This window comes from Aquila chrysaetos, chromosome 13 (genome assembly GCF_900496995.4).
Source record: "Aquila chrysaetos chrysaetos chromosome 13, bAquChr1.4, whole genome shotgun sequence".
Classification (NCBI taxonomy): Eukaryota; Metazoa; Chordata; class Aves; order Accipitriformes; family Accipitridae; genus Aquila; species Aquila chrysaetos.
In genome coordinates this window covers 32,071,426-32,097,903 of record NC_044016.1, presented here as the reverse complement: position 1 = coordinate 32,097,903, position 26,478 = coordinate 32,071,426, and the positions used below count along the sequence as shown (strand labels likewise).

The following is a 26,478-nucleotide window of genomic DNA, read 5'->3' as shown; positions in this document are numbered from 1 at the left end:
TGCAATTTCACAGTCATTTTTATTCTTAATTAGCATTTACATTTTGATAGACAAGTTGAATGCATGTAATAGTTCCTCCTGGTGAAAACGCTTTTGTTGGAAGAAAACCTGGCTGGACTATTATTATAAAAGCAATCTCCGTTCCTTGCCCTAAAATGGGCATTTTAAACAGTTATTATGGAAATAGAATTTTGTGTCTAAACATTCATTAGGCATTGCAGGTCACTTTGCTAATCCTTCACCTTTATCATATGGCAGGCTCTCATACAAGTTTTGCTTTATACCAGTATAGGTTTTCAACAGAATCAGGAGTGTAGAATTTAGCCCCGACTGTACCTCAGTGGGGAATCTCACCATGGGTGAACGTGTAAGAAACTTTTGGGATCCCACAAGAGAGAGAGGTGGCAATGGTGATTTGATTTTGGGTGACAGGAGGTTGAGCCCTTCCCAGAACATGGTTTCACTTACATTGTTCGTGCCGTGATTGAGGTAGGTCGGTGTATTTCCACCCACGTGCTGCAGGTTCTTTGCCTTCCATTTTCTGCTGGAACAAGTGATTTGGAGACAGCTACTATCCAGGCCACTAAAGTAATCCATTTTTCAAAATGTTGCAGTCATTCTGTTGGGGTTTTTTGGGTTTTGGGGGGAGTATTTTGGTTTTTACATGGGAGGAGTATTATGTTAGTTTGTAGAAACACATTCATGGATGTGAAGGAGGGAGACAGTAATGGAGGGGAGAAATGGGAAATTTCTAATCTGGTTTCAGTACCACAAGCACCCCTGTATTTTGTAAGGAGAAGTAAGTGATGGACTTCCAAAGGCCATTTTGCTCTGTGAGACCACACAGGCCTCATACAGGAGCAGTAGGGACTTGCTCAGTGTCTTTCCTTCACTCCCAAAAGTGCACTTCTAAAAGGCCAAAAGCTAGGTCATTCCAAATAAACATTGAATTGTCTTGCCTCTTCACCGGTCCTTTGGTACATAGCACACACAGTAACAGAATCGTTTAGTTGGTTCAACTCCCTGCTCAAGCAGGGGCACCTAGAGCAGGTTGTCCAGGATCATGTCCAGTCAGGCTTTGAATATCTGCAAGGATGGAGACTCCACAATGTCTCTGTGCAACATGTTCCAGTGTTTGACCACCCTCACAGTAAAAAAAAAAAGTTTTCTTCTGTTCAGATTCAATTTCCTATTATTTCGGAATTTTTGCCTGTTGCTTCTTGTTCTGTCAGTGGATGCTAGTGAGAAGAGTCTGGCTCCTTCTTCATTCCTACCCTTCAGCTATTTATACATATTGGTAAGATCCCTTGAGCCTTCTCTTCTCCAGGTTGAACAGTCCTAGTTCTCTCAGCATCTCCTCATATGATGGATGCTCCAGTCCATTAAACCAGCCCTGTGCTGGACTGGCTCCAGTAAGTTCATATCTATCTTGTACTGGGCGGCCCAGAACTGGACCCTGCGCTCCAGATGGGACCTCACCAGTGCCGAGTAGAGTGGAAGGGTCAGCTCCCTTCACATACTGGCAGTGCTTTTCTTAATCCAGCCCGGGAAGCTGTTGGCCACCTTTGCCACAAGATGCATTGCTGGCTCGTGTTCAGCTTGCTGTCCACCATGATCTCTTCTCTGCAGAGCTGCCTTCCAGCTGGCTGGCCCCCCGTGTGTACTGGTGCCTGGGGTTAGGAGACGTGCAGTAACGTGATGGAACATCTAGCTGAGCTTCTGTCTCCAGCCACTGTAATGTTCAGCTGTTAGAAACAAGCAGAATAGTTAACCAGGTTAAAAAAACTCTCTTTCTGATTATTTCTGTTCTTCAAGGCTTAATTTCCTCTTCAGATGTCCAAAAGTGCTGTTATTCTCCAAAATCCCATGGGCCCTTACCTCAGCTCTGCAGTAGTCCTTGACTGTCCTTCCAAGGCCTTTTGTCTCTACCATATACTCTTAGTTTCTAACCTTTCCTATAGGAAGGCAACTGGTTTGTAATATCTACAATATTATGTAATTACATACAATTACATTACAATGTAATATCTGTAATATCTATCAATATCTTTTGTCTCTTTTCCTTAAACATCTGTGCTGAGAGAACAGAAGATACACTGACGGGCCCATTTTTTCCAAAAATTAAGTAAGCCTACAGTAGTTAGGTCTGCTTTTTATCTGCTTGTAGATCAGGGACTCACGATGCTCAAGTTTTTTAAAGAGAGGAAGTCAAATAGGTGAAACGCTTCAACCAAGACAACATTAGAGCTGCAGCATTGTTGCAGAATATGGATTGTGTTTGTGTGAAGCTGTTCCCAAGTACTTTAATTTACTGCTTATGAGACAGTGGAGAGATTTTGCCAGTTTTTCACAGGAAGACAGCAGGACCAGAAAATGTTCCTAGTTGAAACTTGTTTTGGCTCCTGCCTTTGATACTGGCTCAGTATTTGCAGCACTGGATAGAGAATTTAAGCATGAAGGACACATTTGCCTGTGGACCCATGCAAAACTAAGTTATTGTATTTTTTAAAAAGGGTGAAGCTGTTTATCAGGACATAACCTCTGTATATGGATAGAGAGTCCATGCTCAGCCTTATACCATATATTTTGCCTAGTCATAAAGGCTTGTTTGACAGTTACTGGTCTATAGCTGGTTGTGGTATTATTTATGAGGTTATTGAAACTCAATGTAGGTAGATTATGCTGTTATCTTTCTTGTTGCTCCGTCTTTCTGTTGGTTAAGAGTTTCTTTCCCTGTCTCTTTCAATTTCGTCCATCCTTCAAGATTTCTGATCCACTGGCAGCAAAACATTTCAATTTTGCTTTTTCTCTCTACCTGAAAAGAATTTTGTAATCGCTTAGGATATTACAAATAACAGCATGTAGTCAGAGACTGTGCATCAGAAGTAATTAAATTTTAGAAGCTTCATGGTGTTCATAAACTGAAGAATTTTTCTTTGACCAGTTAGGTTTTCAGCAGAGCATCATAATTAAATTGCAGAGTAGTGGACAGTCCAGGACTGTTTATAAGACGATAATAATGTTTCTTACTTCAGAGAGGATGCAAAGCATAATTAATTTGTCCTTGTACAGTGCTTTGAGATCCTAGGATTGGAGAAGTTTTGTGTGTACTGCTATTACTTGTAATCAGAGACAGAACCCCTTTAGATTAATAGAGCTGTCCAGACATTGGAAGCATACGTGAATACTCCCAGTGAACATATTAAAACGTCATAGTAAACGTACGTAAATACACAAAGATGAAATTTTGAGGAACTAATAACAGCATAAAAAGCAGCCAAAAGGCTTTTCAAAGGCATTACTGTGGCTGCCTGAAATAGCGGTGATTTGTATAGCTTTCCCATGGTCCTCTCTAGTCACGATTTTTCAAAAGTAGCAGCTCACTTTTTACAGTCACATAACCTGAGGATGTCTTTGTTCCTTGACATTGCATTGACATTGGGGTTGAGTAAAACAACATTTCATAATGGATGAGCTCTATAAAGAATAAAGCCTGTCCTTGTGTGTTATCCTTCCTATGCGCTGTATTTTCGAAATTGAGTTGTTTCAGTGTCAGCCTATTTCATTTCCCTTGAAGTGAGTTTCTGGCTCTCAGGCATCATTTGATGACTGACTTACTGCTAGAGATGAACTTACTTCTCTCTCCCTTGACCCTTTTGGGGTCCTTGCCCTCCAGCCATACCTGTACAGGAGGCCTCAGTGGGGATGGGGTGGGCTCTAGGGCTTGGTCACATAGACTTGGTCATTGGTTTAGAGCTTCAGCAGGCTTTGGCTTGTCTTGTGCTTGCTTTCCTCTCTATGTAGTGCAAGCTGTGGAAGAAAAGATAAGGTTGGGTGTCTCATTGAGCTACACCTAGTCTTTGCGCTTGATGCAACAACAGATAGCCTCACTGCCGTAAGATTATCAGGAGAAAGGCCAATGTATTGATAGTATAAACTGTACTTATTCCCGGGAGAGACTAGTCATCAGAACAAAAAGCTGTACTGCTTAGGATGCCCAGCTGCTTAAAAACCTGTGCACATCTCGGCGGCAGTTGCCGCTATCTCCATGCATGTCCTACCTCCCTCCACCTGCCAGTCTGTTCGCTGCTGCACCCCTCGTGTTCTTGTTGCCCCCACCTGACACCTTCCCTCTCTCTGTGTGGGGCTGGGAAGTGGAAGGTCTTTCTTTTAAGAGACTGAGCTGTTAGCCATCATTTTCTTCCTCGGTGCCTTGGAGGAAATCTGAACTAGATAATGGCAAATAAAAGGTGGAAAACTCTCCTTTCTCAACCAAATGAAGTATTTTTACTGATGGCTTTTCAGGTGGCCTTTTTCCTTTTAATGCACGACAGCACAACCTTGCTACTGCTAATTTCTTTGCTTTTCAATGTGTTCAAAGCATTTGCTGTGGAGCCAGGTACAGCTTTATATTTGTGTCTTCTGCGCTATAATTATACTGAGAATTCAGCTAAGATTAAAGCCTTCTGGAGGTAAGTAGAGCAGAAACACTTTCTCTGCTGTAAGCTAATTTTGCTACTTACCTGGATTCCCACCCCGCCTTGCATAGCACACGTTCCTGAGCTCGCTAATGCCGCACAAGCTGTGGTCTCTTGGCTTATGTCTGACTGCTCCTGCTGCCTTCACCCAGGGTCTGATCTACCCAGGCCTGTGTCTCTGGCTTAAAAATCCACCCTCCAGCCAGCCAGGAACTCACAGCTAGTGCTGCTGCCTCCACGGTACAATTTCTTCATCTCCTTTCCTCCCATGAGAACAGTATCCAAGCATTGCCCATCCCCTCCCTTTTTGAAAGTGCTAAATAATGCTACTTGAGAACTTCAGTTTGCCTGGATTTTTTTTTTTTTTTTTTTTTTGAAAGCAAGTGTGAGAAATGTATTAATATTTAATCCAAACAATTTGGAAGAACTTGAAGCTACAATTAAATAGCCATGGCCATCTGTTGTGAGCAGCAGAACAAGAATTTATTTAATAACTTGGAAAGAGAAAAGGGACTGCCAATCACCTATAGATTTATTCCTTAATAAAGCTTGCACAGTCTCTGCAGAGGGAGATCCAGGTGGTGAAGGAGACACTCCAGACCGTGCTGGTGCAACTTCAGCCAGCCGGGGAGGCAGGAGAAGAAAAGGCTGGAGACTTCCTCTGTGACAGCTGGTGTCCCGGAAAACAAGACTTGAAGGAATAATGAGCAGAAAGAGCTGGTAGGATGACATTAATTCACTAAGGGCTGCTTTTAGTAACTGAATACTGTTTTACCAAGCCTCAGGGATCTCTTCTCCCCCTGCATAACTAATAACTAAATCAATTATGGAGAACCAGAGCCTGGAGGTCTATCATCAGAAGCATTCTACACAGCCTCACATGTTTTGGCACAGATTGGGAAACAGCTTTCAGAGCAGAGCAGCCCCTGTAAGTGTGTAGATTACAAATTGATACATTTCAAGTGAGTCCGCAAAGTTGCCTTTAATGTCAGTGAAATGTTCTCCTTGAAGACTGGTAAACAGTATCTGTCTTCTTTACTCCTGGATTATTTTTTTTCCCCCTGATTTAAAAATGTAGCGTTAAAGCTGGAACATCTAGTATTTCTTGAAAAATAGCTGTAAGAGTAATAAGAACTCTTTTTTTTTTCTCTGGCTTTAACAGCTTTCTTACACTGAATGTACTTTCACATTCCTGCCAATAATTAAATCAATAGGATGACATTCAAGCTAACCAAGCTCTTTCAACTGAAATTTGGACCTCATTTACTCTGTGGTATTGAATACAGTGGAGGTAACTAACAGCAGCCCCTATAGCAGTAGTTTAACTTGCTTCATTTAGGTATTAATATAAACTTGCTTTAGTGTTACAGGGGTTGTAAAGCACAAAAAAATTTACTGTTGGTGATTTGTGTTCCTTATATTTAAATATTGTATGAACAATAAGTCATTTAAGTCTCCTTGTAAAGTTTATTACTACTATTATATTGCTTTGATCTTCCTTATAAACTTCAGAAGGAATGCAGATTTCTTTGCAATAGACACATATGTGTATATACACATACTTAAACATGTATTTTTATAGGAAATAAAAGCAATGCTTAACTGAAGCCAACTAATACAAATGACCTATATTTAGATCATTGTTCAAAACAGTTAATGCCTTTAGGAATTCATTCTGTACTCTTACTTGGATACCACTATATTGCTGATGTCACAAAAAATTGTGCTTCTGCCATTTGTTGCAGAGGGAAAATTTAAAAAAAAAAAATTTGATTTTTCTTGATAAAGAAAATGTCTTGCAACTTGGTACTGTACTTTTTTATACTATTTTTCTGACATTTTTAGAATTACTTTTTTTCTGCTACTTCAATTACTCATTTTATAGCCACATTGCAAAAATTTCACAAATTTTGAAGGTCATTGGACTACTAGCCCACTACGATTGTGTTCATTTTCTTTGCGTGTTTTAATACTTCTTTAAATGCTTCTACCTCAATGTTAAGTCCATAAGGAGGGAGGAAAAAAAAAGTGCCAGGCAGCTGAGACATGGAACAGGATAATAATTGCATCCAGGAGTATACGGTTGTCAAACCAGGGGAGCAGAGCTCAGGTGGTTTCTGTAGTCATCAAATCCTCAGGGTGGAATTACAACCCTGTAATTCTGAACATGATTGACTCTTCTCATTGTGCAATACGTGGGCCATATTGCAGTAAAGACTCTTGGATCTTCACCTTGCATGACCTCCACTACTCTGTTCCCATCCCCAGTCTCCAATGGAGATCCCTTGCTGCTCTGTTTGACAAGTTTCTTTCTCCAAGCTTTTCTGGATCATCCCTGTTCAATACCTACCTCCCCATAGTAGCCCTGGCACTTTCTGAAACTCCTCTGGACGGCTGAGCAAGGCATTCGTCTCCAGCTCAAGGCGGCCCGACGAGCACGGACGGCAGCCTGCAGCACCCTGACGTTGCCCCCATGCACAGGACTGGCTGCCCTGGGAAACCCCGGCTGGGCACACGTAGCCTGGCTGCCAGAAAGCACTCACGGAAACGCACGTGAGGTCAGGTAAACAGCAGAGAAAGCACACTGACAAGGTAGATCTCTTCCAGCTGTTTCCTCAAGACCTGTAGAAGCTCCTTGTGAGTTAACACACCACTGAGGTTCCAGGAATGAGCATTTATAGAGGATGATGAGGACACTCCCAGAGATGATGGCCAGTACACTAAGGTTGCATGACCCCTTTCTCCCACACACTGAGGGCTGGGTGGAATTTTGTCCTTTGAATAAATAGTCCCTGCAACGTAAATAGTTGGTGAGCCCTATAAGTGCCTTAGAGCCAGGATCAGCCACAGCTGAAGCATGAAGCCTGCCACTGTGCAGCAGCAAGGGCTTAACAACAGGGATGGTAACCAACCATTGCAGGGACAGGCGACCAGCACCCTCATTCTCACTAGCAAGAGTTCTTGAAGATAGCAAGAGTTCTTGAAGATGTTCCCATTCAATTAAAAAAACCTGTGCGGCTTTTGTATTTCACAGCTTCAGAGCCCTGCTGCATTTTAATAAAAACTCAGCTTATGCAACCACTCTAATAAAGACACTGAACTCCTGAGGAGAAGGGAAACTGAATCAGTCATCATTCATGTCATATTTGTATCTGTTAGCATTTATTCTATACATAATGTGGACTACTACTACTTTAATTTATTATTCCATTAACTTCACTGTTTGTTGTGGGAAGTTACAGCCAGTAATCATTCCTTTTCTCAGACATGCTGAATAACGAATATACTGAAAAAAAAAAAAAAAAAAAGAGAGTGTACTATGCAATGTATCAGCTGCCTTTTATCTGCGGATAGAAAACTTTCAAATAAAGAAAAGTATGTCTGTTTGCATTCTGTGCAGTGTACAAGATTTTATGAATTTCATCCTGGGGCAGGGGGTGGATGGGGAGGGAAGGAAAGGAGAAACCAGGTGTGTGACTATTACTTTGCTGTGATTCCTCTGCTTGGGAAATTCTGTGATGCCTTCTGGAAACAGTCTAAAGATGCATTCAAGATTAATGTCTCACAGCAAAATGTAGCTATTTTCAGTGTGAAAGAGAGAAAAACACCATGCAGTGAGCTATACAGACAAGTAAAACCTGTGCTTGAGTCTTGGCTTGACTCAGCCAGTCTTGCTGTGCAACCCAATCCTCCCTGCCTGCCCTCCCTCAGTTCCTCACCCATGGAGAAGGATGGAGGGATGGGAAGTATGACTGTGCACTGGCTACAGCAATATCTGAGGTCAAAGTCATGCTCTCACACACTGTCATTGCCATGGTAAGAGGTAGGAGAGGGCCTGTGGTGTCCCAAGGACCAGTTTCACACATGCTTGCTAGGACTGTGTCACTTCCAGGTGGACTGGTCTCCCACCACCTGCAAACATTAATCTCACCAGAAATAAGCCCCTTTCCTGCCTGGGACATGTGCTCTCCTTAAGACCCCAGCCCTCAAAGGTTTGAACAGTACATAGAGAGGCATACAGGCTGCGTGTGCAGAAACTTCTGCCACAGCAATAGAATTGTAGAATCATTTAGGTTGGAAAAGACCTTTAAGATCAAGTCCAACTGTTAATCTAACCCTGCCAAGTCCACCACTAAACCATGTCCTTAAGCAGCACGTGCACACGTCTTTTAAATACCTCCAGGGATGGTGACTCAACCTCTTCTGTGGGCAGCCCGTTCCAATGCTCAATAACCCTTTTGGTGAAGAAATTTTTCCTAATATCTAGTCTAAATCTCCCCTGGTGCAACTTAAGGCCATGTCCTCTTGTCCTATCGCTCGTTACTTGGGAGAAGAGACCAACCCCCACCTCACTACAACCTCCTTTCAGGTAGTTGTAGAGAGGGATGAGGTCTCCCCTCAGCCTCCTTCTCTCCAGGCTAAACAACCCCAGTTCCCTCAGCCGCTCCTCATGAGACTTGTGCTCTAGACCCTTCACCAGCTTCACTGCTCTTCCAAAGCACATGCAATGGACTACACAAGGAGAGCTGCAAAATGAGGCAGCAGCTCACCTCGAGCAGTCCGTTGCATGTGCTTTGGAGGAGTAGTTGGTTGTGTTTAATGCACACATATCCCCCAGTGTATAGCCATATTCTTGAGGGACTAAAGAAGAAAGCGAGGAGGGGACGGCACCCCAAAGGGTGTTTAGCTCCAGTCTAATATTTCTTTTTGCAATCAATTAGCTAATCCGTTCTTTCTAAAGCATGACAGCTCAGGCTTTTGCTTTTGCTATCATTACTTGTTAAATCAAGATAAGCACATCTTTTCTAGAGCACTGGAGAAGGCAGTTCAATAATGGGTCCCAGATAGGCAGTAGTGCTGGAGGGAGCTCCAGGGTGAGATTAGAATAATCCTCATGTATCCTCTTAGTTTGCTATCCTATTAAAAATGAGACTGGGACCAAGAGATTTTTTTTAGTCTCAGAGATTAACATGCTACAAAGAAGCTCTAAAATATTATGCACATGTGGATATTTTTCTGCACTGTTGAGGAAGATAATACAAGCTTCTACAGAGATATTAAAAAAAAGAAAAAGAAAAAAGGGCCTGTGAATATAGGAGATTCTTTCTGAACCTGAAAAGCAGCCAAGCCAGCAGCCACAGTAAAGCATTTCTCTCAAATTCCTAATGAAGGCTTGAATATGAGGCCTGGGAAAAGAACATCTGGGGTTGAGTGACTAAGGAAATATCCAAGTTCTTCACATGCATGGCATTCAGCCGCTCTCTCCTTGTTTTCTTGTCTGGAAGAACAGTGTCTTAGGGAAGGGGGTGTCGGGGCATTGTCAAAGACGCACACAAAGTCAATACATCACTAGGCTATTTGTTCTTATAATCGCCTGGAAAGCTGAACAAATAGTTTATAATAATAAGCAGCCGTACAGGAATACTAAGTGGAGAAAGAGGGAGAATATTAAAATAAGCAGAGTCACAGCTAGGAGACACATGATAGATCTCACTGGAGAAATGGAAAATTAAGAGACCTTTCCACACTGACAATCCAATTTACAAGGGGAAGAAAACAACCGCAACTTTATTACTTTTCTGGCAACGAGACTATGAAACACCAAAGGAAGCCCCTCTGGGTTTACTTGCCAAGTAGGCTCAAGATTTTAAGTGTATCAGCTCAATCCCAAAACCTAGAGCTTTGTGCCCGCTCTCAGGCTTCCCTGTAGGAGCAGCCCCAGTGCAAGACTCGGAAGCAGCAGCCTGGAGGCAGGCACAGCTCTGCACACAGGAGGTCCTCCGGGACTCTGCTGGGAGTCCGCATCACAGGGATTGAGTTAGAGATACCAGGGTCAACCTGTTCCACTCCTTCGGGGCTGAGCTGGTGATAGGGACGCAGCCATCTTACTATTTCTGTGCTCTTTCAGAAACGTAAAAATTTTCTTTTCCTATTGTTTTTGCTTTATTTTTTATTGTTGTTTGTTTGTTTTTTTTTTTTATTTTCAGAAAGTTCCTCATGCATCCCCCATGACTTGAAATTTAAAAGGACCAGGTTTTTTTAATTTCTCCTGGTGCAAATACAGTAAGGTCAAGCAATGAGAACTATTTGTTCTTAGCTATTGCCCGATGAGTTTGGATCACAGTTTACTCCTTTACTTTCAATAACATGAGCTCTGCTGTCCCCACAAAGTAAAAGCGGACAAGGTTTCAGGAAAAGAGGTGCAAGAACAGTTGGAGATTAGGAAAAACTAACTTCCTTACAACAGAAGACCAGCAAAGCTCGGGACAAATAACTTCGCCAGATAAAGACCGAGACCTTTTGGTGAGTGCTCACACCCTTTAGTATTTACATGGGGAAAGATTTCCAATGCCTACTGGCTGTTTCATCTAGCAGAACCCTCCACAACAAAAACAAAAAACCAACCAACCAAACAAACAAAAAGACTTTCTAGCAAGGAGAGTAATTGACCAGTGGAGCAAGAAACTGTCTCTCAAAGTTAAAGCAAGCTTGGGATTTTTTTGTCAGAAATTATAAAGAAAGCCCTCCTGCATCCCAGATGTAATGCACTTGATTCAAAAAACACCACAATGCAGGTTCGTATAGCCTGCATGACACACATGGCACTGCGGAATAGTCACAGTGCTTTACCTTAAATATAGGAATTTTCCTTAATGGCTTAAAAAAAAAAAAAAAGGCACAGAAAGAAGAAATTATTTGATAAACTGTTGTTTAGCTGCAGAGGTAGAGTTGGAGGACAGGGCAGCTGGGTGTCTGCAAGCTGGAAAAGCCTATTTACCTACTCTCTGATCTTGACCTTAGCTCAAAAGGCCAAGTGAAACCAAACGTTAAGGAAGGGCTTATTGTAAATCTTTCCTGGGATGCCAAGACTGAAGCTATTACAAAATTGTAACAGGAGCCTAGGGTTTCGAGCCAAATTTCCTCCCTGCCAGGGGCAGGCAGGTTAAACGGGGTTGGGGACACGTTTCACAGCGCAGCACCAGGCAGGACGGGGCAATGCCGGCACCGGACTCGGTGGCCGAGGGGCTCAGGCCGCGCTCCAGCCTAAGAGGTAGCGCAGCCATTCGCAGCGCTGCACATCATCCTCTGCAAAAGAAGAAAACCCAAAGAAACCCAACCAGCACTGTAGCCATCAGGCACTGCTTGTCTTGGCTCATGGTGCTGGCATTTGATCAACCTATTGCCACTTGTCATTAAATGAGAAGGAGAAGGTGAAAAGAGCATCCTGCCTCTCACAGCCATACATGATTTGTCATTGGTAATTTTCTATAATGAGCTGTAGCAAGTGAAGCCAGTCTCTCTCCATTAATTCTGACGGGAAACATTTCTTCTTTGTCTTCCCATCAAGTGCCCCAAATTCTTTGAGTGAATACGTGCTACAGCTGTACCAAACCCCCAACTCTCCTTGAAACTTCTCCCTAGCATCATGAACAGAAGGCAGCAACACACAGCAGCTCTCCCAGCACAGTAATACTCCCTGGTTATGACATGGGAACAGTAAGGCATCGCCATCTTTATTTCCTTCTTTCTACTGTGTGTAGTTTTTATTATCCTGAATTGGAAATGTATTGATTGGGTCTACTTGAATGTCAATGCTTAATAATCCTATTAAAATAAAGAAGATCTGTGGTGGAAAAAAAAAATAAAATGAAGCAGCAATGTTGTCTCCTGAAAGATAAATAAATCACCAGGCCTGGTTAATGTCTCTCTTTCTGCAGCCTTAGTTCTCAGGCTTTAGAAAGTTCTTCCCAGAAGGTATATTGAGGCCAGGGGGACAGTCATTCAGGGATTTCTTTATTCACTTTCCCTATAAATTGGTAACAGAGCCTGCTTATCTTTCAGAAAAGATACTGGTAAGCTTCAGCTTTTGCCTCTAAAACTGTTAATTGTTACTGGACCATTTATTATGGGAGGTGGCATTAACCCTAGCAGTTGAATCAATAGGAGAAAATAATCCCAACTCCTGTGTACAGACAGTCCTCTACAGCAACCTAAGCAAAGTGGCTGATGTCTCATGCTCAGGAGCTCCCAGGGTGCTTATCCTTCCCCTCCTGTCAGTCCACTCCTGGGTAAAGGCTCAGGCAGACACGTGTTCCACATTCATCCCTTTAACATATGGCTCGCGCGTGTCCTAAACTGTGCACAGATTTAAAAGAAAGGAGCAAACTTCAAACTGGAATTCAAGGATTTCCCCCCACCGCCCTGCCCCGCTGCTAGTCATCTTTTCATTTCAGGTCTCCTCTTTGATCTCCCTGCACAGCATCCTGCCTCTGCCGTGGGCTGGCACCTCAGCTCCAAGACACGGGTGGTTGTGGCAGTCCTCACCCCTGCACCGGCACACACACGCTTCCTCGCACACACGCTCGGTCCGAGGGAATAAACGGAGCCCCAGTGCTTCACCCTGACTCCTTTGGGTTCAAGCCTGCCGAGAGGCTGATGCTTAGGGGAGGCAGGCATCACCATCAGGGATTAACGATCCTCGGCGGTCAGCCCGGAGAAAGGTGCTTTCAGCCGAGTCTCGCACACATCTGCCTCTTCAGAGGTTGAGGCCAGCCAGGCACAGAGCAGAGCCGCTTGTCTCTAACCAAACACCTGAAGCATCTACAAATCTCCCCATCCCTGCTAAAACACTGAGCTACTGAGCTCAGGCTCTCACGGGTGTTTATCAGCTGCAGTAATACATTCACAAACCTTCTTTCCCCATCTTTGCAAGGGCAAAGCAAACTCATCTGCCTGGAGATACAGCAAAACCAAATTCAAGAGTCAAGGATAGTCTGGTTCTCCACCTGACCCTACTGAAGCTTGGCTGTGTGATCACAGGCTTTCTGCACCTCACTGTGCCAGCCTCCGCTAGAGTTAATGTATCAATCCTGTGTGGCTACTGCGTAGCTGTTACTAGTTGTGAAAGTCTTCAGAGAAACAGGAGAAGTGAACCTCTCATACCTGACAGGCAACTCTAAGCTATCCCCTAATAATCAGTAGTGCTGCCCTCACTGAATGGAGATGAAAGGGCAGAGGTCCCTGCCCTTCAGGGCTTTTGAGCACATCGATGATTTTGAGGATGTAAACCTGAGTCCCTAGTAGATTTTACCAATGCCCTTACTATAAAAACCATTGCATGCTATCAAGGCTGTCCAAGCCGAGACTTGTAGTCAGTCTTGCTTTTCTAATGCTAGGATGAAATCCACGTGCCTCTCTATTCTTGCCAAACTCAACACTCACCGGTTGGCAGTCAGGTCTCCTGGTCAGTCTGTGGGAACCCCCTACACAAGGGCACACTGTGCACCTGGCACAGGATGTTCATCAGGCCCTTTTTTTGTTCTACATCTCTTCTGACTTTGGACACCAGTTTGATTTTGAAAACATCTACAGTGCTTCAACGAGGTTTGAAGTAATTGAAAAAGCATCATGGTCACCTGTAGTTAGGTAGGGATTTATGTAACCCTGGGTTGATGAAGAGGAAATTAAGCTCATAAGACATCCTCCATCAAGCACATGATGTAGGAAAAGACACTCTGTGTGATTACACAAACTGCAAAATTCAGCACCCATTAGAGGTCAAGTCCTTCTGCAGCTTAATTCTCACCCAGAGTTGAACAAGTTGCCCCAGCAGGAGCCTCAAGTACAACATCAAACGCCAGTACTTCAAACCCCAGCCATCAGCCAAGAGGTTACGGTGCTAGCATCAAGTCTCACCAAGAGGTGCAACAACTTCCCCCATGCTATTTTGGGGTAAAAGAAGGACTTGACAACTACTATTGCTCACGTGGAGGAACAACATTGCTCTGTGTCTGGGAGGGACCTGGATTGAGTGTCAGCAGGCACCGCTCACGGGTGAGTCCAGCAAGCAGCTCCACTTCCCACAGCCTCTGCCACTCCCCAAGAGCCTGATGCTGATTTTCAGCTGCTCTTTCCACCTGCTGATGCTCTCTGGAGACCTTGCCTCCTTCTTCAGTTTCCCCTTGCAGATGTACAGCCTCTCTAGCAGGGGACACTGTACAAGAATTTATATCAATGGCTGTCAAAGGGAAAGCTTCTCCTGCATCTCAATACACACATTCCCAGCCCAGCCTCTCCTAGGCTAAACATTGAGTCTTGAACCAAACCCCACGTGCCCTTCCAGGCACCATAGGCAACTGACAGCTTTCAAACATAAATAAGAGCCAAAAAAAGCCCAGGAAACAAACTGCACTGCTTTGTTGAGAGTTTCAAATCTGCCAAGTGTTCCCTGCCACTTTTAATCACAACTCAAAGTAATCCTTTAAGAGGTTTTGCTGGAAGGAGCATTACAGTGTGCAGGATCATGCAGAGTTCTCCAAGGAGAGTCACAAAGTGATACCAGGCAAGAGGCAAAACTGAGGCAAGAGGCATGCCACTGACATGGCTCCCAAATTCTGCTCTTAAAACATTTGGGAAACCTGAGATTAGATAGATATTCACACAGGATTCTTGTAATGGCAGCCAGTAAGTGCATTTCATTTCTGAATTGCATCTTTACAAGCAGCACTGACCCAAACATAAGATTTAAGCACAGGCAACAATTTACTGGCCCTTTTGGAGTAACAACTGAACTGCTTAAGGAACGCTTGACCTAAGGTGACAACAAGATAAAGAGCTCTGATGTCTGCAACCACATCCCCCCAGTGTCTGAACCCTGCTTGGGCTCCTTGTGTGTCTCTCCCCTTTGAAACCAATATAAGACAGTCCTCTCTTTGTTCATCTGTTTCTTGCTCATAAAATAACAGGAATGACAACATTGGTCACTGAAACTTTGCACCAGAAGGTAGACATTGCGGAAGTAAAGGACAAGCCTGGCTTCTCCAGCTCAGGGACAGATGTGAAACTTTCAGAGGGTGATAGGAACTTGCTCTTCTTGCAATAAACAGAAAATAGACTCAGGCCAGGCTCTGCAGAATTTCTACAAATTACCCACAAGTCTGACACTTTTCATCCAGTGAGGCCAGAGATGCGAGGCAGGTCCTTTCAAAGGGCACAATTTAACATAGCTTATTTCATGGGTCCCTCTATGTAAGGGCTTGTGAGACCTCAGAGTCCATCATGCGTTTCAAGATGGCAGCACTGCCATCATTGGCTTCGCTAAGGAAAATACTACCTTTTTTTTTTTATTTTACCTCTCATACAAAAAATGTTGTGAACATTTTCCCCCAGCTGAAACAAAGTCCCTTTTGTAAAGGGCGTGGGAGTCATTCTAACATAATGACGCTGCACAACTGGTTAAAAAGGAAAAGGAAGGACATAGTCCTCATTTTTAGCCACAATTAGGGAATAAAATGTAAGTAAGTCAGCAATGCTAAAGATCATTTGGGAAGAACAAGGTATTTATTTTTCCAAAACCAGGATCTGTCTTTAGCCATCTCTCTAAGTAAGTATGGACAGCCACAAAGGGGTGGTACAGACCCATCTTCTCAGCAGCCTGATCATGACAGAGGTGGTTACGTATTCACATGTAATGCCTGCCCATACTGGTCCACAGCATAAGTCACTAGCATCACTATGTCAACAGCAAGTCAGTGCAGAAGATGGTATATGTCCCATTCCTTGTGTTATGTGGATTAATAATAATTAAAATAAAACATTTTAAAAAAGAACAAAACCCCAGCTGCTTTAGTGGAAAGAGAAGATGATGTAAGGAGTTCAACCACCATCTCCTCACACACCTGGAGTTAGCAGTATTATTCATGCCAGACTATTTTTTGTGGAACAAATTTTGTGCTTTATGCCAAACCAAGGACAGTAACTTCTTTCTCCCTCACAGGATTTGCAGTCCTGCAAACCTAGCATAAAATAGCCAAACAGCCTCCTTCACCCAGGTTCACCGACCAAGACATAAAAACCTGTGCCCAAGTGTGGAGCTAATCCAAAGAAACAATGGTTCCCCACCATTTGCCTGGTCTGCACGGGCACAGGGAGCTCCTGCTGAAAGGGTTTCTTCCACCTACCGCTCATTTCTATTCTGCACGCCACATTGGAGACACTTTTCTCACTCCCTCCATATCCTCTAGCCCAGTTGATATAATTAATAACGTGCGCTTGCCAAGCAGCAGCCCAGACCAAGGCAGCAAAGAAACCCTCCGTGCCACCCGCTCGGGGGCAGGAGTATGGAGCTGGCCATTCCCACCGCTGGCTCTCATCACCTTCACACCGAGAGGGGAAGGGAGGGATTGTCCCACCACTGACCCACCGAGACAGAGAAGCAAATGCAGAGATTAGCAAACGTCAGCTCACAGACCGATGTACCACGTTTCATGCAGCAATCGGGGCAGAGATTATCTAGGTAAGGGCAAGATAATCGGGACCGGCTGGCAGACCCTGCACTTCCCTCCTTAGAGGGCACAATATCCCCAGTTAATCCACAGGGTCGTTTCCTCCTTCCCCACCTTTCAGCCCTTTAGTACTACTTATTCCTACCTGCACATACAAGACCCTGCTTTCATCGTGACACAGGCTAATTAACCAATTCTGACACTAATTAGCTAGTAAAAGTCGGTCTACATTTTCTTATTTAACACCTAAATGCTGTGGTTCTTGCACCAGGGAAGCTTCAGGCAGCAGCCGGGCACACGCTGGATGGCCACGCCGCCTGCTGCACCGCAGCTCACCCCGTTCCGCATCACCCTGATGCTGAAGAGCTGCTGTGCGTGTGGTGACAGGGTGCTCTGTGTCGGGAGATGCAAAGGGACAGGGCAGAACCAAGGGAAAGTCTGTATCTGCCTCAGAAATCACTCACCGGTGTATCCCAGACATCTTATTGAGCCAGGTCACGCTTTAACACATCAGACATGTTTCGTACGAGAGCTCTGGCATGTCCGTATCTGTGTCAGATGGGGCTTAATCAGTTTAAAAGTAGCTCTGAGAGAGTCACAGACCCTATGAGCCTGTTTTGACTCAGTAGCCATGTCACGGGTGGTGATGCCAAATAGTCTGCAGACAAGGAGTAACAGCTCCATCGAGCCCCGCTGAACCAGGGAGCAGGATGCACATCCCCAGGAGTGCTGGCAAAGCAGCATTTCACTCGCCATTTTGAACAACAGATATCGGTTTACTCTGCAATTGCTACTCAGTTTTAAATATCAAATGCTCTACATGAACATGATATTTCTCCTCACCTTCTCCCCATTCCCCACCCTCAAGGCCATATTGCCCACCTCTCTATTTCCAGCTTGCAGACTTCTTAATGAAGTTTCAGTACTTCTCCTAACTCTTGGTCAGCAGCGGAGAGATAATATTGAGACACAACCTTCTGCCCAGTACTGTGTAACAAAAAGAGAGGGAATGTTTTATTTTGAGAAGGTACTTCTAAACTTTGTCAGGATAAAGAATATTAACTACCTTGGAGCAAGCCAGGACCAAAAGACCAGTGTCCACTCTAACACCCCTCAGTCCACATACCCTGAATTAGGAAGCGTGGTTGTTAGGAGGCCGTTAAGCACCAGACAGGTCCAGCCATGGTTCTGCTAAGCCAAGCAGGCAGAGTTGTCTGCCTGCACCCCTGTGCTGGGTGGCCGATGGGTGAGCCAGTGGGGGTACATCTGTCTCTCCCCTCCTCCCGTACCTGTCACTAGACCTACTGCATCCCAGTGGCACCAAAATTAATGGCAATTTACCACAGCTAGCGTCTGGGACAAAGGCTGGCCATGCTCTGAATCAGCTCCTGACTTCTGGTCTCCTGACAAAGGACCTTTGGGGAGCCTGGGGAGGGTATTGAGGGCCCATCCACATTTGCAGAGGAACACACGAAGCTTGCCGAGAGAAACCCTGTTATTAGCCACTATGAAGTTGCCTCCGTCTCATAGCAGATGGCAGCATCACATGTTGAAGCATTTTTTAAAGTGCTTTATGTGCCAGGAAGCAGTCACATCAGGTTAGCAGTTCACAAGCACACTAGAGTTCAGAAATTCATTTACTGCTGTTCCAACACTTCCCAAAATGGCACTTGTGAGCCCTGCTGCCCCTCCATGACTATATTGCTTATTTCCCTGCCCCCAGTAGCTGGAAGATGATGCATTTTATGTGTTTTCTCCCCTAACATGGATTCCTACAAACATGTAACTTTTCATAAAGACTCTGCAGGTTGGGCTACTCCACAGCACAACTTGTTTGCCTTGCCTGTTTTTGTACATATTTAAAGAAAACACAGTGAATAGGTCTAGGGTCCAACAAGTTATGGTTGCAGAACCCACGGGAATGTGATATTTTTCAGTCCCATTTAATGACATGTAAGGTGTTCCAACTTGGCCAAAAACTCCTTTGAGTACAGGTTGCAGGTGAGTATTGAAGTAGTCACATTCCTCAATAGCTTCTGTAGTTTTTGAAGGCTTGGATGAGCATATGAAATAGCATTCCCTCTGTCCCAGCAGAGGCATGAACAAGTTATGTCAGATAAAATATTTTTTAAAATGGTACCTTGAGGGATATCCGAGCAATTGCCAAATTGCCAAAGCTAAGAGGGACAGCTAGGATTCAAACGGTGAAATGCCAGCAAGTAGCCTGAGCTGAGCCATCCCCCGTGGGGACTGGGACCCTGAAATTGCAGTGTTAAGCCAGAGAACGAGAAACATTAGAAGTCAAATAGATGAAGCTAGGATGAGTTTATTCTCAAAGGTGAGCAATGTAAACTGTGATCTGTGATTTTAAGATTGCCTGCATTTGCATAACCACCACCACAGTAAGAAAATAAGAACACAAAGGTAAATTCCTGGATTATATTTAAATAAACCCCTGATTATGCTGTCCCTTAAGGCAAGTTTAAAAGGTGGTGAGGTTTTCCTGCCTTCTAAATGTACAATTGAGGTATGCTCCCAAAAGGGCAGAGAAAAATTGTCACTATCAACCAGAACCCAAACTGTGGGAGGGCAGCAGCACCTTACTAGAAAGGTCCTGTGGGGGTTAAGAAAAAAAGCCACAAGACGTGTACTAGCACATCACAAAGCAGCGTCTGATAATTCTGTGTTTCTCTAGCCCAACATGGCCAGGTCCCATGGGTTACAAATTCATGGATTAGTATAATCCATACAAATGTAATTACAGATCTTTATGGCTTTTAGCAAGCTCTGCATACTGGCCATGTGCAAAACTACAAGTACTTCTCTAATCTCATTTTCTGATTTTTTTTTTCTCCCAAAAGCACATCACCAAGTCATCCTTTATCCAGACTGAAGTTTGATGCTTTTGATCTGTCAGGATTGAAGACTGTATGCTGCCCAGCACAGAAGCTTATTTTTCTTATCTCTTCTTCCACATCCCTTTTAGTCTGTATGGCCACAAGAAAACATTCAGGGCAGGCGTCAGGCAGTGAGGTCTGTAACACCAGTCAGATTTTAACTACGGGCCTGTCCCAGACCTAGCACAGAGACCGTGCTCCTCTCAGGCTAAGTGCCATGTGTGGATATACCTGGCAAGACCTAGACCTTGGGACTGCTACGATCACAAAAGGGGTTGTAGCTGGCCCATGCCAGCAGGCTGTACAGGACAGAAGGACCGTCTGTTTGTCCTGCCCTGCCCTCCCATCTCAAATGTCTTGTGCAAGGGCTAGCTAGAGGCACTGCAAACACGAGAGCATGGGCACAGAAGAATGAGCATCCCCCTCCTCTTCTACAGAGAGAGAGGAAAGGGGCTGCTTTTCCAGAAGGAACGGATCTCCCTGGAGGGCACCATCATCTGAAACACCTTCCACACGCCAGTCCAAGACCTGGACAAGCCTGTGCTACACCTGCCTCCCGCCCTACGTGCATCTAGTTTAAGTAGGTAAAACCCCTGCAGGGTTTTCAGGTGCCACAGATAGCCCAGGATCTTCCTTGTAGGACCTGCAACTTGCTCCTAGCACAAGCACATGGGACTCCACTATCCTTGTATTTTCTCCACCAAATCTGTTTCCAGTCCCTCCGCTTGAGCCCTGGTCTGGTATTTGGGCATTCCTAGTGCTGGAGAGGAAAATGAGACTTCAGCGTGCTCTGTCAGGCCACTGCAGGAGGGAGAGCATTGTTTAAATTAGCAGCTCGCCCTAGCTCCAGTGCCTAGTTACTCTAGGAAGGCAGATGAGAAAGGCAAACTCCAAGGGCAATTCAGCATCTCTTTTACCCACTGGCTCTGCAAGAAGCCTACAGAGGCCATGCAGGTAACAAGCTACCGAACGCCGGTTCACCCCAGAGGCTGCTTCAGGATCAGGCAATTAAAGAACAGCAGTCAGGGGAAGTTTCCAGCCTGTCACCTGTATCACTCTCCCAGGCACGCGCGTGGGGGTTTAAATGCTGGCGAAGGATGCCCTTTCTGACAGCCCCAGGTCGTGGTGGTCCCGGAGCGGATGGGGAGCTAGGCCAGCTCCCTCTCGCACAGCCAACACGCTGCGGGGACGCCTTCGAGGGGCACAGGCAGAGCTCGCTTTCTCTGACCTATTATGTTAATGGCTCCTGTGATGGAGACAGACAAGAACTATGCCAGTTAATAGCAATTATAATGAGGGAGAGAAACAATCCTTTTTCCAGTTGAAGTCGATAACAAGGCTCCCATGGGAAGCAGATTAAGACTGTTATAGGAAATTAAGATGTACACAGAAGAGTGTTGAAGGAACCCTGGAGAGGAGTTTTGAAATTCTTGTAGCCTGATGAGAAATGATTCACTTATTTTCCCAGATGGATTTTAGGAGAAGAGGCAGAGTTGCACCTATGGAAGGAACACCATACATTCACTGGAAATAGGTAAACCACAAATGTTACTTGCTCAGCTCTAAAGCTCCTCTCCATTCTCCAATGGATGTAGTTGCAGATAGTGTTCCCACCTTCCCCTCCAGCTAATAAACACCTCACTTGCAGTGAGCTTCACCCAAAATAAAGGCATGGAGCCAGTAACGACTGGCCTTATTCCCTGTTTCTTTAGCACAGACTCACAACTCGGAGGTAGGGGTAGCAGAGCTGCAGCCCTGTTGCACAGATACCAGTAGCCCTAAAACCTCAACTCAGAAAAGAGCTCTCGAGGCATGCCGGACAGGAACAAAACTTTTTCTGAACCCCTGGCATTTTCTGCAGGCAGAAAGGTCTTAGTTTCAACAAGCTACAACATACGCTCCCAGCTGGGGAGAGTTTACCCCTTCCCAGTCTCTACTGGCCTCCCCAGTCTGGAGTCAGGGCTTCACTTCTCACTTGATGAATCATATCTCCAGCAAGCCTCAATGGCCTTTAAAGCAAATTCAGTGCCAGCCTGACTTCTCCACTGCTTTCAGTCCAGTCAGCAGCAGAGGCAGCGTCCCCGGCTCGGGGTCTATCCTCTCCCAGCCCACGTGCTCAGGACCTGCTCGCCCTCCTTTTGCACGCAGATGGCCAACTGCCACGCTAATTAGCACGAGTTCTGATTTTGCTTCCCGATGTGAACACGTGCATTTGGGACAGAAACCAAACAGCCTGCCTTACTTCACTGAGCAGCCAGGTCCCAAACAGCTGATGCTGCATTATCAGCGAGGACCACATCTGAGTACTGGCTCATTAGTTACCATTCCTCCAAGCCATTCAGGGCAAACCAAACAGAAAATGCTTCTGGTCTCTGAAGAGCTGCTCCTTTTCCAGTTCAAGACTCGCATCTATTCGCTGTCTTCCAACACCTGAAAAATGTTTGCTTTCCCCTTTGAGACAGGGCTTTGCTGTTTTGAAAAGCAGGTGTCAGATGCCAATTTTCCAGGTAGCTAGGTGGGGACAATCATATAGCTCCATTTAAACCAGAACAGCGTAGTTTTTCCCATGATGACGAGCTTAACACTTCTGCCCGACAGCACGGTGAAGCAGGTAGCATTTATAGACCTAGGAGCACCAGAGAGCGCACCAATGTCTGGGCTGCTACCACCTCCCAAATTCTGCACAGACAACAACAGAAACCCACAGAACAAACCCCACTCAGACAGTGGTATTTCAAGTGAAAGAGCAGGACCTCCTTTGTCCTGCATGGCAGCCCCTTACCCTCCACACCCCTGGCTGCCAAACATAACAGCATGCTCAGGGGGCTGGAGTAAAGACTGCTTATCTTTTATTCATGGAAGTGGGATTGCACAGACAAAATAGAAGAGAATAGGAAAAGCGCTCCCCCCTCCTCCAAACAGGAGTAAAAACCCGTGATTAGATTTTTCTCAGCTACATCTCACTAGCATCTGAGATTCTGTCCCTTAAATGGACAATAGCTATGGTTCTCCTCTATTGTCTCCTTCTGTTTAGCTTCAAGGGACCAAAGAGGCTGTGCCAGTTTTCCAAGGAGTGCTCCAGCTTCCCACCAGTTTCTGTGGAAGCTGCAGGTGCTATGACCTGTGAAGATCAGAATCCTTCAGGTCAAGTGCTTACATACATACTTTGAATCAAGTTTGTTCAATTTAGCAACAGCCTGGATCAGGGCTCAGGAGATCAACAGTGCAGGGAGGAACAAAATGACTGGGGGGCAGAAAAAGGCTTGGCAGTCCCAGGAAAAGTCATGCCCCAGAAAGACTGGGAAAGAGCAGAGTCAAGTGGAGTGCAAGCTTCCATTTTTGACCATCCAGTGTCACGCTGAAAACATTTCCATTTTTAAGGAACTATTTCATAGAAGATACTCAATGAATTAATGATGGCAAAATCCTGTAAGTGCCTGCAACCTTTTCCTCTGACTTCGAGTCCCTTTGGTTTGGATTTCCAGGTATTGTTGCACTTGCATGCAACACCTGGAAAAGAACTTCAATTACAGGCTTTTGTTACGTCTTAAGAGTCATCTCCTATATTTTCTCTTTTATTATAGTTACGGTGGAAAGGGATCCTTTGGAGCTTTTTTGAAATGCTGACATCAAAGCCCATCCAAGATTAGCAAAGTACATGCTTGCTATATGGCCTCAAGGACTCCAGCAAGATTCTCCCTTATTCAGCTCTACATTCAACTCTGAGTAGTCTGTATTGCTCCTATAGATATCGGGGCAGATAGAGGGGGGATAGCAGAAAGGATGCAGGGGATGCCTAATTCTTTACTATACAGAATAGTAGTAGGTTTCAAGCGAGCACTCCCATCCACCCCAACCATACACAGCAAATGCAGCTGGTGGGGAGAAAAAAAAAGTGCATTTGTGGCACGCAGGTCAGAGGCAATATGGCCCTCTCCCCCTTCCTCCATTGGCTCAGTCACAGATAGAGCATCTGCAACAAATTAATTTCCCTTGGTGCATTGCAGCCCCCTTGGCTGCACACAAACCGCACGCTCAGCATCTGCTGCCTTTCCTCACAAGTTTGTGGCATGCTTTCAGCCAGTCGTCACAGCACCTACAACTGCAGGCTTTCAAAGGCTTTTACAACTGGATACAAGACAGATCTTCAAACCCAAAGTCAAGATGAGACCAATATGTTAATTTTCATACATTGTCCAGATGAGAAGTTGAACCTGGCTGTTCTTACAGGAAAAGCTAGGTACAAAACTTGAGAGGACCCACATCCCTTCAAAAGCCATAGCATTATATCTTCCTAAGGAGGTTGGATGGTTAAGTCCCTCCTGTGGAACACTATTTCATTGAACATACCTCTCTCTACCACTTCAAACCTGAGGTAGTATGTACACAATTTCAATGTACTACATGTTTTTGCTACCGTAGAGCAGCAGCTATGAGTAACAAAGGCATGGTTTTGAAATTGCACACTAGAAACCCACCAAAAGACACTGTTGTGTAAATACTTTTTTTCTCGTGAAAAAACCCAAACAAACAGAGTAGCTTAAAGCTTGAATTTCAGAGGGCATCAACCTTGGAAGATCCTTTCACATGCAAGGTGCAAAGCTCAGGTGAACCTGATATAAACAGGAAGGGGACATAAGATCTATAAACACACAACTGCCAGAGATTGATGTGAGTTACAGCAAGCAAGTCAGCCAGAGATGACTTTTCATCTCCCAAATTCTTAGTTCTCAAAGTTTCCTGCTGCAGACAAACCCTCCCTCCTTTGTTAGCACCTCCTGTTTGGTTTCCTTTGTCACCAGCTCAGAGGAACACTCAAGTACACCCCGCAAACATGCTCCACCCAGGAATTAACTCATCCAGCACTACGTGCCAGAGGGATGAGATTTCCCTTTCTAGGAGAGGGGACACTGTTCTGCACATCGCCGTGCCATCGTCACTGGGAGGTGGCTGTGGAGTCCTGAAGGCAGGAGAGCAGCTAGCGAAGAAGGACAGGGGAAGAGGAACAAAAACTGAAACCAGAGTGCTCCCTTGCCAAAAGGCCATGATGGCACACAGCAGCCCTCTGGAGGCCAGGGCTGTGAGCCAATCCAACTGATGTTCTTGGGCTTTGATAACCCACCTGTTAGGAAGTTCTTGTTGTGGTCCTGTCCCCCCACCTGGGTATGGGCCCAGCACTCAGCACAGGCTGCTGGGACAGGCCACTGGACATGCTCTTCCCTCTGCTTCTGTCCACAGGTTCACTTTTCACCATTGGGCATTTCTGCTCTGGAGCATCACAATTTGCTCAGGGTTGTGGTTATAGGACCCCAGTGGCACTTATGCTCGCTTTTTTCATTTACTTTAGCCTGAAATAAAGAAGCCTGGACAGGAAAGCCCAAACATTAAGCAAAGAGTCTGGGATATCTATCACGGGTTTTCCTCTAACAAACCCGAGGATCACACTGCCACTTCAGCACATGCAGAGTCTCAGCTCCCATAGCTAAAACCATCTCTGCTATCTAAACACTTCCCCCACGCACTTGCCCTTCCCAGCTGTTTCTCCAGCACAACCTGGCATAACCTGGGGCTTCCTGCTCACCCCGTACTTCACAGTGCAGCTTAGGTAGAAAACTTTGCTAGGTGAGGAGGAGAGAGGCTTCATCCTTCTTTGCCAGGACCAGCAGGCAAAGAGGTAACTCTGTGCAGATGTCTGTGCTCTGACGACTGCAGAGAAGCTTGCAGTGAACAATTAAGAACAAACAACAAAAAACAAGACCAAAAGGTACACCACCAGTAGTATTGCCATTTACAAGGTACATGCATATGACAATTTATACAGAATGAGGGGCAGCAGGTAGCATTTTGAATTTCACTGGTAATACAGATGTAAGCTGGCCTAGCTTTAATGGCTTTCATCTGTCATCTAATGCTTCAGCTTAGATCAGCAAAGGCTCCAACTTCTTTTTAATGACATTTATTGTGTTCCATATTCATCTTTGCTGTACACTAGGAATTGCTATCTGGGGGAAAGCTAGCACGGCTAAGCTCCAAGTAGGGGGGGAATAAATCAGCAACAAAAATATGTTTCCTTGGGGTAATGCTGTGAGCAACAGGGCTTTCTATTAAGGAGGCTCCCCAGCAGCTAAGCACCAAGGCACAGGATTTGTTTGCAGGTTTATAGGATGCCAACACCTGCTTGAACCAGCCTGCATACATGAACATCTACAAAAACTTCCCCACCTGGCTGGAGCGATCCAGCCGAGCCAGAGCACCCCCCGGCCAGCCTGTGCTGCAGCACGCTGTCCCCGTAGCGGCGCAGGAGCATCGAGCAGCAAACCAGCATGTTGAGAAGCTACAGAGGAGGCTGGGACAGAGGCAATGACACGCTCCAAGTGCCAAGTCATCCCTGCTCCTCCCTGTTACTCATTGCCCTTTCAGAGAGCTTTCTGCTTTGCTGGTACTTGCTGCTCTCACCCAGAGGCAAAAGCCAAGTTCCTATCATCTTTGAGAGAGTTGATAGCTTTCTCTTCTCCACCGACAAGAGCACCTAGGTATGCGCTCCTATAAATCGCTTTGATGAATTTGGATGAGGGAATTAGAGTTGACAGAACAAGAGCCACTGGCCAAAACAAAGTTCAGCTCAGACTGAGGCTGAGCCGCCTTTCAAGCTTGGTTAACCACAAATATGAACGACAAAGCCTTCCCTTCCTGTGCTGTGCACCTTCTGCCTCCCCCTGGGTCCTGCGAGAGTAGGGGGTGGACATAGATGAGAGACCATCTTTGACTAGTTCTGGACTTGAACAGGAGCCAGAAAATACTGGAAACAGATGTTTTCAA

General features: G+C 45.2%; 1 protein-coding gene across 4 annotated transcripts in view; it reads left to right on the top strand.

Annotated features, from left to right (window-relative positions):
* The window catches only part of DISC1 (DISC1 scaffold protein), a 238,696-nt gene that overhangs the window by 200,371 nt on the left and 11,847 nt on the right, over positions 1-26,478 (top strand). For 2 of the 4 annotated variants that reach the window (XM_030035564.2, XM_030035566.2), the window contains exon 14: positions 5,034-5,861. In XM_030035564.2, coding sequence (XP_029891424.1) covers positions 5,034-5,182 — 149 coding nt within the window. In that variant the 3' untranslated portion in view covers positions 5,183-5,861. Of the gene's footprint in view, positions 1-5,033; positions 5,862-21,127; positions 21,195-26,478 lie in introns of those variants that run through there. The other 2 variants (XM_030035565.2, XM_041128466.1) reach the window with 2 other exon arrangements.